This window comes from Herpailurus yagouaroundi, unplaced genomic scaffold (assembly GCF_014898765.1).
Source record: "Herpailurus yagouaroundi ecotype Mexico unplaced genomic scaffold, PumYag 163, whole genome shotgun sequence".
Taxonomy (NCBI): domain Eukaryota; kingdom Metazoa; phylum Chordata; class Mammalia; order Carnivora; family Felidae; genus Herpailurus; species Herpailurus yagouaroundi.
In genome coordinates this window covers 59,899,990-59,919,091 of record NW_024412404.1, presented here as the reverse complement: position 1 = coordinate 59,919,091, position 19,102 = coordinate 59,899,990, and the positions used below count along the sequence as shown (strand labels likewise).

Below are 19,102 nucleotides of genomic sequence, written 5' to 3'. Positions count from 1 at the left end.
GTGTTTATATAGGAGCTCATTTACTCTTCACAGATGGAAGATGTTAGAGTGTAGGGATAATGCTGGTGTGCCTTCTCTCCGCACTCAGTTTTGCTGGAAAGCACAAGGAAAAGTGTGGGATTTGGGAGACCGGGCTGCTCTGTTTCTGTTGGCTCTCCTCAAATATCCCTGTTGTGACGGTAGCGATCTCTGTTTCCTAATCCACCTGCTTTCCTCAAGCTGCAGTGGGGAGTTTGGCGGCTGGCTGGCTGGGCACTTAATTGTCTGCCCTCAGCAGGCTCGGGTTGCTTGGTGGGGCCAGTAGGGCTTTCTGACCACACTTGCCCTTGACGTGCTTGCTGCTCCTCGCCTGTTTCCAGGTACATCAGTCTGGACTGGAGGTCGTCTCCCCTGTGACAGATAAGTGATTGAAGTCGCAAGATATAGCTAACCCACTCCAGCATCCTTTTTTTTTTTTTCAACGTTTTTTATTTTATTTTTGGGACAGAGAGAGACAGAGCATGAATGGGGGAGGGGCAGAGAGAGAGGGAGACACAGAATCGGAAACAGGCTCCGGCTCCGAGCGGTCAGCACAGAGCCCGATGCGGGGCTCGAACTCACAGACTGCGAGATCGTGACCTGGCTGAAGTCAGACGCCTAACCGACTGCGCCACCCAGGCGCCCCACCCACTCCAGCATCCTAATCTTTGCTTTGCTGTCCTAGCCCCATTGGACCTATGGGCTCACACGGACCTATGGAGTCACAAAACACAGCTGGTAACAGCTTAACTGCTTGGCTCCTGCGGAATAATTGCCAGCTTCCCAGCCTGGGTTTATACTCCCTGCCTCCCTCAGACGTAGCAAGCCGCGCATTTGAGGATCACTGAACCCTTGGCTGGTTTTTTGAGTAGGACTTCATGGGGTGAAAATCACCAAGTTCTATCCCTTGAGACACACTGTGTGTGTCGGGGAGCTTAAGAGCAGGAGTGGGGGTTGTGAGCTCAGGCTTGAACCCGGGGTCCAAGCACTGTTGGGACTCTCTCCAAGGGTCCTGGTTTTGAGCTTCTCTGTGTGTCTGGCTCACTGTTCTCTCTCTGTAGACTGGCCTCTGCTTCCCCAGCTACACGATGGGGAATGGGACTGCCATCAGCACCCACGGTTTACAACTTACAACCACAGCTATGTCTTGATCTCAAATCCGAAATCCCAGGGAAGAATGTATTGGCCCTACTTGGGTCAAGTGTCACATGTAGGGAAATCAGCTCTGGGCACATTGTCAAGGTACAGTGATTGGCCTAGTACCCGCCGTTGGGCTGTTCAGTTGTGGCCAAGGTGCTGAGTCATGCTGCCTAAAACATCTGCTCCAGAGGTAATCGTGTAGAGGGATATTGGTGAAAAGGTACCTCTTTTTTTAATTTTTTTTTTAAGTTTATTTATTTTTGACAGAGACAGAGATGGAGCATGAGTTGGGGAGGGGCAGAGAGAGAGAGGGAGACACAGAATTCGAAGCAGGCTCCAGGCTCCGAGCTGGCGGCACAGAGCCCGATGCGGGGCTCGAACTCACGAACCATGAGATCATACCTGGGCCAAAGTCAGACGCTTAACCAACTGAGTCACCCAGGCGCCCCGAAAAGGTACCTCTTGAAAACGATAGGGATGAATACACAAAATAATGTGTATCGACAGATATAATGATATCTGTTAGTCCGCTGCTATTTTTTGGAACACCTTCAAATATTTGAGAGTCTCATCTCTACTTATTGAGAACAGCTGATATTACATAATGCTCATTAGAAGAGGTTAAGGTGGGGTGCCTGAGGGGCTCCAGTTGTCTGAGGTCTGACTCTTGATTTCGGCTCAGGTCATGATCTCATGGTTCTGAGGTTCAAGCCCTGCGTCGGGCTCTGCACTGAGATGGAGCCTCCCACTGTGAGTGGGAGAAGGGCAGAGAGAGAGAGAGGGAGAGAGAGAATCCCAAGCAGGCTCCGAGCTGCCAGTGCAGAGCCCAACGTGGGACTCAATCCCATGAATCCTGAAATGTGACCTGAAATCAAGAGGTGGACGCTCAACCGACTGAGCCACCCAGGTGCCCCGATTTTTCTATCCACAAACATGTTATAGATTTCCATTTATTGATATCTTTCAAGGCGTCTTTTAATAATAAAGTTTTCTCCATAAATTTCTTACACATCTTTTGTTCATTTCGTCTCTAAGTACCTTAGTTTTGGCTGCTGCTGTATAGAACTGTAATTAGTTTTGTATCGTAGTCTTACGTCCAGTCACCTTGCTGGACTATCTTAGCAAGTATAATAATTTTTCTAGTTTCTTTTGAATTGTTTCTTTGCAGACAGTTAAGTTCCTCGGGATTTAAATTTGCTGCTGTTTCTTTCTCACCGAGAGCGTGTTCGTGTGTGTGCGTGGTTTTTAAAAATCGCGAGCTCCCATGTGATCGAATTTGGCCAAACCTCGAGAGCTTATACCGAAGACTCTTCCTCAGAGAGGATTTGTGCGTGCTTCTTTTGGGAGCCAAGCGGGCACTACTGTTCTGAGATCATTTTGGTTCCCTTCGAGGGTCCAGGGAGAAATCCCGGGTTCAACTTCTCTAGCTTCTGTTGTCCTAGGCTTTGTGATTTGATCCCGGCACCGTTAGGTGCATTGTTTCCTGAGGCAGCTCTGCCCTTTTCTCCCAGTGCACAGCTCTTTTCTTTTCCTTGGAGATTTCCATTTACTCACTGGCAAGCCCACTGATGGTTAAAGACATTCATTTGTTTGAGCGGGACCAGGAGAGAGTGTGGCAAATCTCCTACAAGGTTAGGCCTGTTACTTACTTCTTGTTTTGTTTTGATTATGATTTCTGTTTTAAGGGAGGAAGCTGGCTGGAGCCCAGAGGGGAGTCCCCTCTCTCTTCCTGTGGTCGGAAAGTCTTTGACACCGATATTTCTTTACTTGGGCTGCGTGGCTTTGCGTTGAAATGTGCAGTCACAGAGAATGAAATGTCAGGGTGGTTTTGGGATGTGGAAAAATCTCTCTGAGGCAAGTGGAAGAAAGCCACAAAGTGCTGTGAATTTGCAAACCTTCCCCCAAGGATTAAGAGGCCAGGAAACACGGACATTATAGTTCTGAGATCTCCGAAGCTGGCTCCGTCATCACAGTGGACCTGCCACCACCGCCTCATCGCAATACTTAATCACATTCTTTTCCGATTTCCAGCTTTCCTCCCTGTCTTCCTCATTAACCTCTAAAACCCTCGAGTGAAGAGATCATGTGTAATTTACCTTGGTTTTTTTTGTTTTTTTGTTTTTCTTTCCCTGAGGTGACGCGATATCTGTGACACAGTAGGTGCAGGAGGGGCGGGGCTTAACACATTCTACAGTGTTATCAGTGTTAACTTTCAGGCGAGATTCAATCCTACCACAGCATTATGGATTGGCAAATAACCTCTTCTGGCATCCTGGATCATCAACCTTCGTAATTTCAACGAAGATTTAATTAATTAATTCTTAATTTCTTTATGGCTTTGTCAGATTTGTTCCCCTTACTGGGGTGCAAAGGGGTAAGCTTGAGGAGGAGTCACTTTCTAGAAGTGTCTGGAGGAGCATCGGAATTATGTTTAAAGTGCAGCTGCAGTCCTGTCGTACGGCATTGGACAGCGTATTAATTCATGATAGTGTCATTCTTAAGAGCTGAGATTTATGGATCATTTAATATGTCCCAGGCCCTGTGCTCAGACCCTACGTGCCTTATTACCTCATTCAATTCTGCATTCTTTGTGCAAAGACATAGAGTTGTTACCTTGTTTCACCGCTGGAGCTCGGAGGTCACATGACTCTCATACATGTCATGGCTCATAGGTGGAAAAAGTAGGATTTTAGTTTGGACTCCTTGACCCTCAAAGCCTGAGGTCTTAAGCACTGTACCAAAACGTCTCTCAATCTTTAAGTTAACGTTCAACCTCCTTGTAGCTATCCTTATTATTTTCGGAAAGGTTTGCCAGCGTGTCAAGTTTATATAGTTAGTAAATGACAAAGCTGGATCTGAGCTGAAGGGCTTTGCACTCGTTTCTGTACTCATATTCTTACTGTACATTTACTAAATGCCGTGACGGTAGCTGCAGATTGTGTGTACGAATAAAACAATGCCTCGGAAGCCAACAAAATCAAATTTTGTAAGTGCTGCGGGGAAATAATGTCAACCTAGAACTGCCAGCAAAAATATCATTCATACCTGGAGATGAAATAAAGCCATGTGCAGACAATGAAAGCTGAAAACATTTATTGCCAGCATACCTGATTTAACATCAGTATCTGAGGGAGCTCTTCGAGCAGAAAAAAATGACCGGATGGAAACATGGAAATGCAAAAATAAATGAAGAAGAACCAGAAAGGGTCAATGAGTAGGTTTGCAAATCTTATTCGTATTATTAATAGGAAACGGTGGAAATTCATTATGAGATTCAAAAAAATATATAGACTAAGATGAATTAAGTATTAAATATAAATACTTAGTACATATTTAGTACACACATATAAATATAACATTGACAATAAATAGGATTAAAAATTAAAATTGTGTTCCAAAAGAATGCAAAAGCTGGAGGGGTACATGGGCTTGAAGTGTTGGATGGTCGTAATACGATCATGGAAGCAGCAGAAATTATAATCTGAATAAGACTAGTAACTTAAGGGGGTGGGAGGGAGGGGAGGGTGGGTGATGGGTATTGAGGAGGGCACCTTTTGGGATGAGCACTGGGTGTTGTATGGAAACCAATGTGACAATAAATTTCATATATTGAAAAAAAAGACTAGTGACTTAAGGATACATATTGAAATACTTAAGGTAATTATGAAAAGAATAATGTGGGTATATAACTAGTAAGTTAATAAAGAGAAAATAGAATAATAAGGATATTTGATTTATCAAATAAAAAATGCAAAAAAAATAAAGGGGAAATGAAACCAATGGGTCAAATAGAAAACAAATAGTAAGATGATAGATATAAATCCAAATACAACATTAGTTGCATTACATTGAAATGAACTATACATCCTCCAAGAGAAAAATAATACGATCATGTTGTACTTAAGGAGAAAAAAACCTCACAAAACCGAACTGTATGCTGTTTACAGGAGACAGAGTTTATGTTTAAGGAGACAGAAGATTTTAAAAGTAAACGAATCGAAAGAAATAAAAAAATCCCATCCAAAATAAAACAAAATTAGATATCTTAATGTCAGACATAGTTGACTTTAAGGCAAGAAGCTTTGATAGAAATAAAAAAGGGGCATTTTTAATCATAAAAGTCAATCTGCCAGTACTATGTGAGAGTCTTAGATCTGTATGCACTCCAAGGTTTAGAGAAGGAGAAGGAGAAACAGATAAATTCACCATCAGGTTGATATTCTTTTACACACCTCTTTCTATAACTGATAGAATAAGCAGGCACAAAATCCTTAAGTATACAGAAGATCTGAATTAACACAGTACATTTGATCAGAATTTTGTATGCGGAACACTGCACGTAATAATTACAGAACTGACATTGGTTTCTAGTGCTCATAGAGCATTAGCCCAAATTGACCATATACTGAGCCATGAAGGACGTCTCAACACATGTGAAAGGACTGACGTGATTCGAAGTTTGTTCTCTGTCCCTTATGGAGTTAAACTAGAAATCAGTAATAAAAAGATAACTGGGAAATCCCCCACACCTGGAAATTTAAAGTTGTACCCCTAAGGGTGCCTGGATGATTCTTGATTTTAGCTTAGGTCACGATCCCAGGATTGTGGGATCAAGCCCTGTGTCAGACTCTGCACTGAGTGTCGAGCCTGCTTGAGATTCTCTCTCCCTCTGCCCCTCTCCCTCACTCTTATGTGCTCTCTCTCTCAAAACAAAACAAAATAATGATAAAAATACAAAACTATACTCCTAAACGCTCCATGATTAAAGGAGAAATGACAACTGGAATTAATATTTTGACTAAATGATAAGGAAGATATGACATATGAAAATTATGGCATGTAGCTAAGGCAGTGCTCAGAAGGAACTTTATAACCTTAAATGCATATATTAGGATTGAAGAAAGACTGAAAATTAATGATCTCAAGAAACTGTACAAAAAGAACAGCACATCAAACCTAAAGAATGTACCAAGAAGAAAACAATAAAGATAAGAGTAGAAATTAATAAGATATTAGTTTGCCCCTTAGGAAATTGCTGATAATTAACCATTTCAGTCTTGGTCCTATGGTTCCTAAGAGGAAACACATGGTTTTATATGATTCTTAGTAGGAAACAAATAATAGAGAGGGTAAAGGAAATCAAAAGTTGATTGTTTGTAAAGATTAATAAAATTAATAAACTCATGGCTGATTAGGAAAAGAGGGAAAAAATTAATGGCCGATATCAAAATTGCAAAGGGGAGCATCACTAAAAATGTTACGGACGTTAGAGAGACAATAAAATAATACTAAGAACAAGTTTATGCCAATAACATTGAAAATAGCCAAAATACAGTACTTCCTCAAAAAGCACAAGTTATTAAAACTGACAGAAGAAGAAATAGAATATCAGAGTAGCCCAATATCTACTAAAAATATCAGTTCATTGTTAAATATCGTCCCACAAAAGAAACCCAAAAAACTCTCCATTTCAGAAAGTTCGATTGAATTCTTCCAAACACTTAAGAAAGAAATGACACTTAAAAAAATACAGAGAATGAAAACAGTGTAGCATGTCCTAAGTATGAGTTTGCATAAACCTTGTTATCACAATCTGATGAGGACATTACAAAAAGCAAAATTATGCAACAATTTTTTTTCATGAGCATAGATAGAAAAAATGTCAAGCAGTATATTACTAACTTGAATTCAGCGGTACGTAAAAAGGATCGTACGCCACCACCAAGTGGGATTTATTCTAGGTATATATGCATAGTTTAGCTACAGTTGTAACCAAACAGTATAATTCACCACATAAACAGAACTAAGGAGAAAAATAATATGATCACTCTGATAAATGCAGAAAAGGCGTCTGAAAAATTTTACAGCCATTTGTGTTTAAAAGAAGAAAAAGAGGCTTCATTTTAAACGAGGAATAAATAAGAGCTTCCTTAGTCTGAAAAAATAATATCTATAGAAAAAACCTATGGTAGAGTGCAGTCAAGCCCCTTGCAGTGAAGGGCTCCAGGGCACATACTGTGGAATCTACCTGGAGCTTCTGCAGTGAGTCTAAAGCTTGTGTGTGCTAACTCATTTCAAGAACTATAGTTTTTCTAATATGAAAAAAAAAAAAAGCCCAAACAACAGGAATTGCACACTGTCCTGTTACAACATTAGAAAGTGATTTGATAGAAACTGAAAGATGCTATCCAATATTTTCTGAACACGGATATGTTATGCAGCTGCAGCAACTAGCTTCCAACCCAAAGACAGTAAGTGTGAAAAATGAGTGTATCTTGATGTTTTCTTAGAACCCTGAGGCAAGTATGAAAAACACCTCCTTAGCCCTCAAACAACGAATATTGAAAAGTGAATGTAGACTGAGCCCTCCTGCAGCGTTCTCTGAGAACCCTGAGAGAGCAAGTATGAAAAATGAACGTCCGTTGATGTTGACCCTGACACAGCCGACCAGCTGAGTAAGTGCCCGAAGCTGCAGACATTCAGACTTTCTTGTTATTTGCAAAATCACGAACTCATACTTGGTTAAAATAAGAAACAAACAAACACAGGAAGAAGCTTACAGGAAACACCTTACTCAGCGGTGAAACACCTAAACCTTTCTTCAGTCTCAGGAATGAGACAAGGTCATCTATTAGCACCACTTCTTTTGGCATTGAACTGGAGGTCGTAGCCAGTGAAATAAATAAGGCAAGAAAAAGAATAATCGGCCTGACAGTGGGAAATAAAGAAGCAGAGCTGTCATAATGTTCAGAAGACGTGATCATGTCCTTAAAAGCATCCAAAGGAGATGGCACCTGGGCGGCTCCATTGGTTAAGCGCCTGTTTGGGTTTTTTTTTTTTTTCTTTTAATTAAAAAAAATTAATGTTATTTATTTTTGAGAGAGAGGCAGAGACAGAGCATGAGTGGGGGAGGGGCAGAGAAAGAGGGAGACACAGAATCTGAAGCAGGCTCTGGGCTCAGAGCTGTCAGCACAGAGCCCGACGCGGGGCTTGAACCCGCGAACCGTGAGATCGTGACCCGAGCCCAAGTCAGACACCCAACCGACTGAGCCACCCAGGCGCCCCTATTTTTTAAATTTTTTAAAAAACATTTATTCATTTTTGAGAGACATGGGCAGAGTGCAAGCAGGGGAGGGGCGGAGAAAGAGGGAGACACAGAATCCGAAGCAGGCTCCAGGCTCCGAGCTGTCAGCACAGAGCCCGACGTGGGGCTGGAACTTAGAGACCACGAGACCATGACCTGACCTGAAGTCGGACACTTAACTGACTGAGCTACCCAGGCACCCCTGATTTTTTTTAATGTTTATGTATTTATGTATTTATTTATTTAGAGAGGGAGAGCGGCAGGGGAGGGGCAGAGAGAGAGGAGAGAGAGAATCCCAAGTAGGTTCTGAACTGACAGCATGGACCTGAGCCAAAATCGAGAGTCAGCAAACGTCTGATTCTCGATTTCAGCTTGGGTCTTGACCTCAGGGTTATGAGTTCAAGCCCTGCATTGGGCTCCAGGCTGAGTGTGAAGTGTGTATACACACACACACACACCCACACACACACCCACACACCCAAAGGAATCCCTATTAGACTATTAGAATGAATGAATTAGCAAAGTAACTGGGTACAAAATCAATACACAAGAAGCATTTGTACCTCTACCTATTAGCAACAAACAAGGAGAAAATAGAATTTAAGGTAATATCATTTATAAAATTATGGAAAACATCAACTACCTAGGGGTAAGTCAAACGAAAGATAAGTAAAGCAAGACCTAAATAAATAGAGGGAATTACCATGTTTATGGATTAGAAGATTTAACATTGAGAAATGTTGATTCCCTCAAAACTGACCTATGTATTTAGTGCCATCCCAGTTAAAATCCAAAGGTCTTTGTTTTGGAAATTCTAAGGTGATTCTAGAATTTATATATGAGAGCACAAAGGGCTAAGAATAGTCAAGGGAACTGTAAAAAGTAAAAACAGAGTGGGAAAATGTACACTACCAGATATAAAGACTTACTATAAAGTTATATAGATCAAGACAGGATGGGTTTAGTACCAGATAGGAAATAGGCCAATGGAACAGAATAGAGTATCAAGAAACACACCCACCCATATACTATTTCATGATCTATAGCAAATGTGTCACCGAGGCACGGTAGGAAAATAATCATATAAGTGGTTCTAGGTAAGTTGGAAGCCCTGATAGAAAAAAAAAAAAAAGTCTATCTTGACCCCTACCTCACACCAAACAGTCATCTCTGTATGGCGTGCAGATCTAAATGTAAGAGGTAGAGCAATGAAGCTTTTGGAAGAAAGCATAGGAGACAATCTTTATGATCTTGGAGTAGGCAAAATTTTATTGAAAAAGGCACAAATACTGGAAACAGTAAAGAAAGAAAAAAGATTAATTTGACTATGTAAAGATTAAGAAACTCTACCAAAAGCTACCACAAAGAGAATGAAAAAGAGAATACAAGCTGTAGAAGATAGTAGCGATCCATATGTTCAACAAAAAACTCCCATCTAGGATATAGAAAGAGGGGCTCAATTGGCTAAGTGTCCAGTTCGTGATTCCAGCTCAGGTCTTGGTCTCTTGGTCTCAGGGTTGTGAGTTTGAGCCCTGTATTGGGCTCCGTGCTGGATGTGAAGCCTACATTAAAAAAAAAAAAAAAAAAAAAAAAAGAATACATAAAGAGCTCGTACCAATCAAAATGAGAAAGAGCTTAATTAAAAAGGGGGGAATAATTGAGTAAGCATTTCGCGGAAAGTGATATTCAGATGCCCAATAAACATACAACATGTTGAAGTTCATTAGTCATCCAGGAAATTCAAATAAAAACCACAATGAAGTAACAGGACATACCCTTCAGAATGGATAAAATGAAAAAGAAAGGTAATACCAAGTGCTGACGAGAATGCAGAGCAACCAGAACTCTCATACTTTGCTGGTTTGAGTATAAATAGAGAGCTAATTTGGAAAACTACTCCTACTGAACATATCTATGCCCTGGGACCCTGCGATCCAGCAATCCCATTTCTAATTATACACCAAGCAGAACTTTGTATAAATTCACCAAAGATACATGCAAGAATGTTTACAGAACCACCGTTCGTAGTGTCCCAAAGTGGAAACTACTCAGATGCTCTATAGCAATAAAATGGACAAAGTGCCCGTCCTCTGAGCGGAATACTAGACAGCAGTGAGAATGAAAAAAATCATAATATGGGCAGTAGTATGAATTGTCAAAGGCTGTGCTAAGCCCAAGATAGAATGGAAGGCTGTTTATTCATAAACCTGTGGCAGGGGGACCTCTGCCATCACTTCTGTTTCAGCGGGAGTTCAAAGGGGGGTAGGAAGGAGAGCCAGTTTCTTTTTTTTTTTTTTTTCCAACGTTTTTATTTATTTTTGGGACAGAGAGAGACAGAGCATGAACGGGGGAGGGGCAGAGAGAGAGGGAGACACAGAATCGGAAACAGGCTCCAGGCTCTGAACCATCAGCCCAGAGCCTGACGCGGGGCTCGAACTCACGGACCGCGAGATCGTGACCTGGCTGAAGTCGGACGCTTAACCGACTGCGCCACCCAGGCGCCCCAGGAGAGCCAGTTTCATAGAGGAAACAAGAGACGCTAAGGTAGTCTCTGATTTCCAAGTGTGCTGTTAATAAGGTGGAAGTTTTGCAAGACTTTCTAATTGGTCTCGAGGTGCTTTTGACCATTCTTGATGGACAGCAAGGGGGCTGGCTCCCTACTGCTTGGCAGAGGAAGGTGCACCCCCATCGAGTGGCCCGCAAAGCCCACCCAGTCCCAGTTGTCCTGCCCAGCTTCTCACTCTGCCCTCCAGGAACATCGACTTCCTTTTGCATCCTCTGAAGTGCCATAGTCTCTTCTTCCTCCATCTCTGAGATGCTTATACTCCAGTGGGAGGTAAAGACACCGTCAGGAAATTCTAGAAAGGGATATAAAATTATAAGTGGAATTCAACCATGAAAGAAAGGAACATATAAGAAAAGAAATTGGCTAGATGGCAGGATGAGGGCTGGCTTATCTGATATGGTTTAAAGTCTGAATAATTTAGAGGCAGACAGGATGGTAGAGGAAGAAGATGAAAACAGTATGCGCAAAGGCCCTGAGGCAAGAGAGAGTGTAGTCGCTATCAGGAATTGAAAGAAAGAGCACACAAAGCAAAAGGTAAGCAAGAGGCTTCTAGAACATCATGAGGATTGGGACTTTACCACCAGCGAGTGGTATTTGAAGCAGGTGGTGACATGATAACATTTCATTAGAAAAGCCAGTCTCTGACTGCAGGATAGATGGGGAGGCAGTTTAAATGCCAAGAGACCAGTTGGAGGGAAATGCAACGGTCCTGGCCAGAGAGAATGGGCTGGGGTGGTGGCAGTGAGGTTGGAGAGAGTTGGAGAGATTCTAGAAAACAACCCGGGAGGTGAAATTGGCAGAACTTGGTGATGGTCTGAGTGGAGGGGGGCAGGTGGGGGAGAGAGAGTGGGGCGCCACAGAGGACCCAGGGATTTTGTTCCCCTGCGGGGATACCAGTACCTTTTCTAAGGCAGAGGCTCGGTCTGGCCCCGGTTGGGGCTCAGAGCGGAGACATGTATCAGTCGGTTGGGGCGAGGTCAATTTCAGGTGGGGCATGAGAAGTGGAGAGAGGTCAGACAGAACAAATGATGAAGGTCTGCGGTCCAGAGGAGAGGTCAGAGCCACGTAAACAATTAATTGCCCTTCAAACATAACTTGCGGATTTGTCCACATTTGTTTCAAGTTTGAGAAATTGTTATTTGGTTTTCATTTGTTTCTTTCTCCCCTTTTGTTTGCAGAGCTTTTTAATTTTTCTTTCTGCCCCTCTCTCATTTGTATGTCTTTTTTTTTCATTTAAATGTTTATTTATTTTGAGAGAGTGCGCATGCAAACGGAGGAGAAGCAGAGAGAGAGAGAGAGAGGGAGGGAGGGAGGGAGAAAGAGCATCCCAAGCAGGCTCCACGCTGTCAGCACAGAGCCCGACGTGGGGCTTGATCCCATGAACTATGAGATCATGACCGAAGCTGAAATCAGGAGTCGAATGCTTCACCGGCTGAGCCACCCAGGCGTCCCTTGTGTGTTTCTTTTGACTCAGAGGCTTTCTAAGGCCACCACCTCCATCTCTGTAGATGGGATGTGCCCTTCACCCCTGCGGGCTGCCTTGCCGTGTCACTGTGGGGTGTTACTAGCAGACAGACAGACAGATAACAAAAGGGGCTGCAGTTGCAAGGCCTTTGGAGGTTATTTGAACGTGGGAAACAGGTTGCTGTTTGGGGCAAGGCTATTTTCCAGCGCAAAAGACCTGAGCTGTGCCGAGGTGCCTTTCAGAAGACATGCCTGGTGCATCTAAATCTCCAGGCGTGGGCTCAGCCTTCACCCTCCCGGGGGTGGGGGACAGGTTGTTGGACAGCTTCTGGCTTCTGGCAGGCATTCAGACGAAGCTGGTGAGGAGGACAGAAGGGGAGAGAGAAGGCTGGAGGGGAGGGTTCGTTTCCAAGCACGAATAAAAGCACCTAGGAATGATTTTCACAAGTCAGATGAGCCAGAATGAATAGACGCAGCACATGTTTCTACGTGAACTTTACTAGGCAGCACTGATTCAGAAGCTCAGAACCGTAGCGGGATATACCTGGATCCTGAGTCCAGACGGATTTCACAGGAGGAAAAGAGGGGCTCCGAGGGCTTCACCTGGCGGAATGTTCCAGAAGATCACTACACTGGTGTTTAGTTCCAGTATTTTAAAAATTAAAAAGGACGGTGCTCAGAAAGAATCTTCCGTATCGATTAACAACGAATGTTATAAACGACTGAGGCTCGAGGGAAAAAGATGTGTTTTCCACGCGAAGGTGGTTGTTTCGCATGGTCTATCGGGTTGACCCCCACTGTGGGAAGTCCATTCATGGCCGTTGTCACCTCCGTGATCTCTGTGCGGTGGTGGTGGTGGTGGGGGGTGATGGCGGGTCTGGCTTTGGGCCCAGCTGTCACTGGATCATTGCTGGGGGTGGAGGGACAGCCAAGGAGAAGCCCAGCGTCTCTTAGTCAGACTGTTAGGTTTGTGGTTCGTGGCATCTAGTGTGTTATGTTCCCAAGTCATTTTCCAAAGGAATTTTCTAGAGGGACTTGGCAGTTTTTACTGAGGTTGTTTTTCCACATGGAACTCGACTATTGTGTGTGATGTAATGTGCAGAATCAAGAAATACATAAACGCTTGTGTCTTTATGTGTGATCAACAGGTAGAGCTGAGCAGAGACCAGGCACTCTCGTAAGTGTTTAAGGAGTAATAAACCATCTAAGGCTCACGTTCATCCTTTATGCTTGGTGCTTATAAGACCCTCTTTTTACAGATGAGTCAACAGTGGCACAGACGGGTCGGTTAGCCGGCCGAGGCCACGGGGAGCGTGAACAGTGGGGCCAGGGTGTGAAACAGCGTCTTCCACCTCTGGGACCTGCTGTTGGCCCTCGAACCATGCAGGGGTTAGGGGTGCCGACACCCTGTGCAGTCAAAAATCTGGGTATAACTTCTGACTCTCTAAAAACTTAACCGCTGGGGCATCTGGGTGGCTCAGTCGGTGAGGCGTCTGACTCTTGATTTCAGCTCAGGTCATGATCTCGTGGTTCGTGAGTTTGAGCCCCGAGCTGACAGCACAGAATTTGCTTGGGATTCTCTGTCTCCTTCTCTCTCTCGCCTTCCCCTACTCTCTCTCTCTCAAATAAACATTTAAAAATGAAAAAAAAAAAAAAAAACCTAACAGCTTACTGTTGACCAGAAGGAAGCCTTACTGTTAACATAAATAGTCAATTAACACATATTTTGTATGATACACGTATTATGTGCTGTATTCTTACAATAAAATAAGCTGGAGAAAAGAAAACGTTCTTAGAAAATCTAAGAAGAGAACATACATTCATAGTACTGAACTGGATTGAAAAAAATCCGCGTAGAAGTGTACCCGTGCCGTTCATAACCGTGTTGTTCGGGGGCTAACGGCATTGCTCATTGCTACGCCTCTACCGGGAACAGGTGGACCTTTTACAACGTGTAGTCCCAGTGACGTTTTATTTTCTCTTAGGAGCGACTGGGTGACCTCCTACAAGGTCATGGTGAGCAATGACAGCCACACGTGGGTCACTGTGAAGAACGGATCGGGAGACATGGTGAGTTTCCTCTTCCCTCTGTGCATGCCCTTGGTGTCCGGCTGTGCGGGTGTGTGCGGAGAGAGGCCGTGCGTGCCCCCTCACTGTCTGCGGGTTCCGCGTCCACTCACGCCGATGACGGGTAGCGCCCCTCTCGGCCGTGCCCCGAAGCTCAGTGCCAGGTGGCCCATTTAGAGCTAACGTGCGATCCCGGCCGCTGGGACGCGGTGTCTTCCACAGCTCCCGGGTCAGCCTTGGAGACTGGCGGCACGTGCAGTATGCTGGGGTCCCTCCCAGCGGCTCAGTGACAGCAGCTCCCCAGCCTCTTCAGTGACCCCCATCTTTGCGCTCCGTGATCCGCCCCAGATCCGCCGGTTCTGACCACGCCACCCTCTTCCTCCGGTTCTCAGGCGCGTCCTTCCTAACGCGGTGTCCAGAGTCTTGGACAATCTGACGGCAGCCTCCGGTCTCAACCTTCTTTCTCGTTCTTCCCCCCTGCACACGCTCCTCCTGTGTTCCAGTGGCAGCAAGCTAGCTACCCTGCTCTTTCTGAATCCCACCTCTGGGCTTCGCCAGTCATTGCTGCCGCTTTTCTCTAGAATCCCTGCCGTCCCTACAGATCTAAATAGTTTGCCTTCGAGGCCAGTTTGCACGCCACCTGCTCCCTGAACCTCTATCTGGTCCTTCCCTTCTTCTGAAATCCCAGAGCTCCGTGGCTGTCCCTCTGTCACGGCACTAAGAGCTTTCGCCCGGATTGTCTAAGTATTACCTCCTCCTTGTCTCCCCGCTGCCCCAGAAGATTGGGGGCGTCCTGAGGGCAGGGTCTACGCCTGATTCATTTCTCTTCTCCCCTCAATGCCCAGCACATATTGGGCATTTCTCAGTAAAGTCTTATGGAGTGAATAGTTTACTGACCCTTTTATCCCTTGGCAATCAGGCTCTGAAAGATCCTCCCTTTTCCCCCTCATGCCTAAATAGATATTTGAAGGAAACAGTGAAAAAGAGATCCCTGTTCTCAACGAGCTGCCCGTCCCCATGGTGGCCCGCTACATCCGCATAAATCCACGGTCCTGGTTTGACAACGGGAGCATCTGTATGAGGATGGAGATCCTGGGCTGTCCGCTGCCAGGTGGGCTTGCTTTTCCGTATTTGCTGCAGGTGGGGTGCTGGTGGAGAACGGGTGCCTGGCCAAGGTGACTACAGACGTGCCAAGCAATCTTTTTCTCGTGTAAAAAAATATATATATATGGGGCGCCTGGGTGGCGCAGTCGGTTAAGCGTCCGACTTCAGCCAGGTCACGATCTCGCGGTCCGTGAGTTCGAGCACCGCGTCAGGCTCTGGGCTGATGGCTCAGAGCCTGGAGCCTGTTTCTGATTCTGTGTCTCCCTCTCTCTCTGACCCTCCCCCGTTCATGCTCTGTCTCTCTCTGTCCCAAAAATAAATAAAACAACGTTGAAAAAAAAAATATATATATATACCACATCTATTGCAGAATGTTTAGAAAACAGAGCGAAGCAGAAAGGAAGTAAATAAAAATCTCCCATAACCCTCCTCGGAAACACCACGGGTATTTGGGGGGTAGTAGCAAATGGACGTACCAGCTGTGGTTTTGCCGACTGGGATTTTAAGATGATGCGTGTTTCAAGGTTGAAAAGTCACTCAACACCACCACTCAGAAGCAAGCAAAAGAAAAAAACTGGAGCGAATTTCTGGTGGCATGTTTCCTTGTCTTTGAGTGTTCCCGCTACTCTGGGTAGAGTGTTCCCGCTACTCTTCCTCTACCCAGACCGTGGGTGGGTACGGGTGGCCGTGTACGTCGCCTCTTTTCGGTTGAAGTCGCTTTGCTTGGGTGCCTGTGTCTTGGGGTAAACGCTTGTCCCTTGAGGTCGTTGTATTCCCCGTGGCCTGTTTTCACACAGTGGCATCTGGGTGTGACCTCGGGGTGGCAGGAAGAGGCGGGCTTGAATTCACACGTGTCGTCTGGATCCTTGCTGGTACCTGCTCTGGACAGGCTGATCTGGTCTGGCTCATGACCGGCTCCATCTGGCCTTTCAGAACTTGTGAGTTTGTGCCCATGGGAAGCCTTGTGGATGGCAGCCCCTTCATCCTGACTGGACATCTCCAGGGAAGGAAGTGGGCTCCTAGAACGTTCCTAAGGCTCTTCATCAGGGCCTGTAGGAATTTCCACATCCCCGTCCACCTGCAGTCAGTCCCCAGGGTACAAGGTGTTCAGCTTTGGGTTATGGCTTTCCTTACCATTCTTGCCCAACAAGAGAGTGAGGGCTTGCCACTTCTGGGGTTCCCCTACTTGGAGGAAGTGAACCACCAGCTCTGATGTTCTCAGGTGTTACAGTGTCCATCGGGCCATTTCTGTCGCCATCCAGCCCCCCACACATTTGCTGTGTTTTCAAAGCATGTTTAATGTCACTTACTGCCTTTCTCTCAATCGCATAATATCCACGTTCTTGCTTCGCCAAGGATGAATGTCTAGAATACAAACTCTGCATTGGTGAGAGAGATGGGCCTCTCTACCTACCTACTCACACTTGGGACCAGACAGATTCTTTGTTATCTCTTTGTATTTACTAGATCGTGAAACCTTTTTTATGTCATTAAGACCATTAGAGACCATCTGTCTTGTGAGTGCATCGTCTAGTCTGTTGACCACGTCCTGTTTTTAGTCTGCCTTGCAGTGGGGTGTTCAGTTGTTCCCAGTGTTTTGGTTCCATAAAGAACCGCACAAGGAATGTCTTTGTTTCTGGGCCCTTGTGTGCTTCCACGATTACTGTCTAAATTACAGGATCATTCAGTTTATAGGATTGGCGTTTAACATTAGGTTACGGTAAACAGGATCGCTGGCTCCAAGGGCGTGTGCGTTTTCAAGGCTGATCCAGAGAGGATGTTCGAGGCCAGCCTGGTTTGGGACCTGGGCCTCCTATGGGGCTGGTTTGTGCTGGAGTTGCAATCACAGGTCCCGTGTGCTGCGGCCCAGGGCCTCTAGGCTTTCTGGAATGCGTAGACTGGAGACACAGGTGCAGGAGGGTATTTGAGCGGTCCTGTGTGCTCCTGTGTCGCTCAGCACAGCTTCAGTCTGCTTGCTTTAAAGAGACGGTCCCGGTGTCTGTCTGTGGGCAGGAATTCATCCGTTGTTGGTGAGGGGCAAAGGGCATCCTGTGAGAGTCTCATGAAATAAATATTTCCCTGTGAAGTTATTCTTGGGATGTGTGTGTGTTTGAAGATAGGTCCATGGGGCAACTTAAACACAAAGACAGAGTTAGTGACACCACGTGGTGGTGGTCCCATCTGAGGGACTGGGGCTGCGCAGGGGCCCCCCAAGTCCACGTGGGCAAGTGAACCTTTGCTCACTGCCCTGTGGTTGGCACGGTCCCTTTGTGCAAGTTCACGAGGCCAAAGGCAGAGATTACCGAACAGCTCAGCCGCTCAGACCTAAGGTGACTTTGTGGTCTGAATGCAACCGCCCGGAGCCTGTTTTTCCTGGAACTCTTATTTATGAAAAATTCATTTACCTTTGCTTCTGCTCTCTTTGTTCTGTTCTTACCATCCTCCTGTGAACCTTCAGGTCGGGGCAGAGGAAGGTGGTGATTCTTTTCAAGTCCGTCATGAGTAATGTTTCCAGAAACTTTTGAACTGGAAAATGAATTACCGCATGCCATAGTCTATTAATAGGATTTTTAAAGCTCAGAACTAAAAGATAATGGAGAGAGTTGTTTATGGTTACAGTTTCAGATTTGCAAGATGAGAAGGTTCTAGAGATCTGTCTTACAACAATGCAGATATATTTAACACTACTCAAATGTGCCCTTAAAAACGCTCAGGATGGTGAATTATGTAAGTCTTTTACCACAATTAAATTTCTTTAATGTAAAAAATATTTTATTCTTTTTTATTTCTTTATTTTTTTTTAAGTTTATTTTTTGAGAGAGAGAGAGAGCATGAGTGGAGAAGGGGCAGAGAGAGAGAGAGGGACAGAGGATCTGAAGCGGGCTCCATGCTGACAGCAGAGAGCCCGATGCGGGGCTTGAACCCACACACGGGCGAGATCATGACCTGAGCCAAAGTCAGACGCTTAACCGACTGAGCCACCCAGGTGCCCCTATTCTTCTTTATTTTTATTTAAGCATAGTTGACACACAATGTGACGTTAGTTTCAGGTGTATAATGTAGCGATTTGATAAGTTTATATGTTACGTTGTGCTCACTCCGAGTATAGCTGTCGTCTGTCACCATAAACACTGTTGTGGTATCATCGACTATATCCCCTAGGCTTATGCCTTTTATTCCCATAACATTCATTCCGTCCCTGGAAGCCAGGATCCCCTCCCCGCCACCGCCGCCCCCCCCCCGTCCCCCGCCTTCACCCATGTTTGCTCATCCTGCACCCCTCCCCTCTGGCAACCACCGGTTTGTTCTCTGTATTTACAGGTCTGATTCTGCTTTTTGTTGGCTCGTTTACTCATTTGGTGTTTTTAGTTTCCACATGAGTGAAATCCTATGCTATGTATCTTTCTCCGATGGACTTATTTCCCTTAGCATAATGCATCCTAGGTGGTTCATTTTTTTAAGACGTTAAAAAGAAAGTCCTTTTCCCCAAATTTGAATGGTCTCTTCCATTTTGGATGAGTACGCATAAAGATCTGTGCAGGCCGGAAGCTGGGGAGAGCCTAGGAAGATACATTTTTAACCGTGAAAGTTTCAGGTTAAGACACGCTCTGGCTGGGGCACCTGGTTGGCTCTGTCAGTTAAACGTCCGACTTCGGCTC

At 45.0% G+C, this 19,102-nt stretch overlaps 1 protein-coding gene across 4 annotated transcripts in view; it reads left to right on the top strand.

Annotated features, from left to right (window-relative positions):
- CPXM2 (carboxypeptidase X, M14 family member 2) overlaps positions 1–19,102 on the top strand; it is a 187,533-nt gene that overhangs the window by 128,107 nt on the left and 40,324 nt on the right. For all 4 annotated transcript variants that reach the window (XM_040486695.1, XM_040486694.1, XM_040486697.1 and 1 more), the window contains 2 exons: positions 14,258–14,342; positions 15,300–15,450. In XM_040486695.1, coding sequence (XP_040342629.1) covers positions 14,258–14,342; positions 15,300–15,450 — 236 coding nt within the window. The remainder of the gene's footprint in view (positions 1–14,257; positions 14,343–15,299; positions 15,451–19,102) is intronic.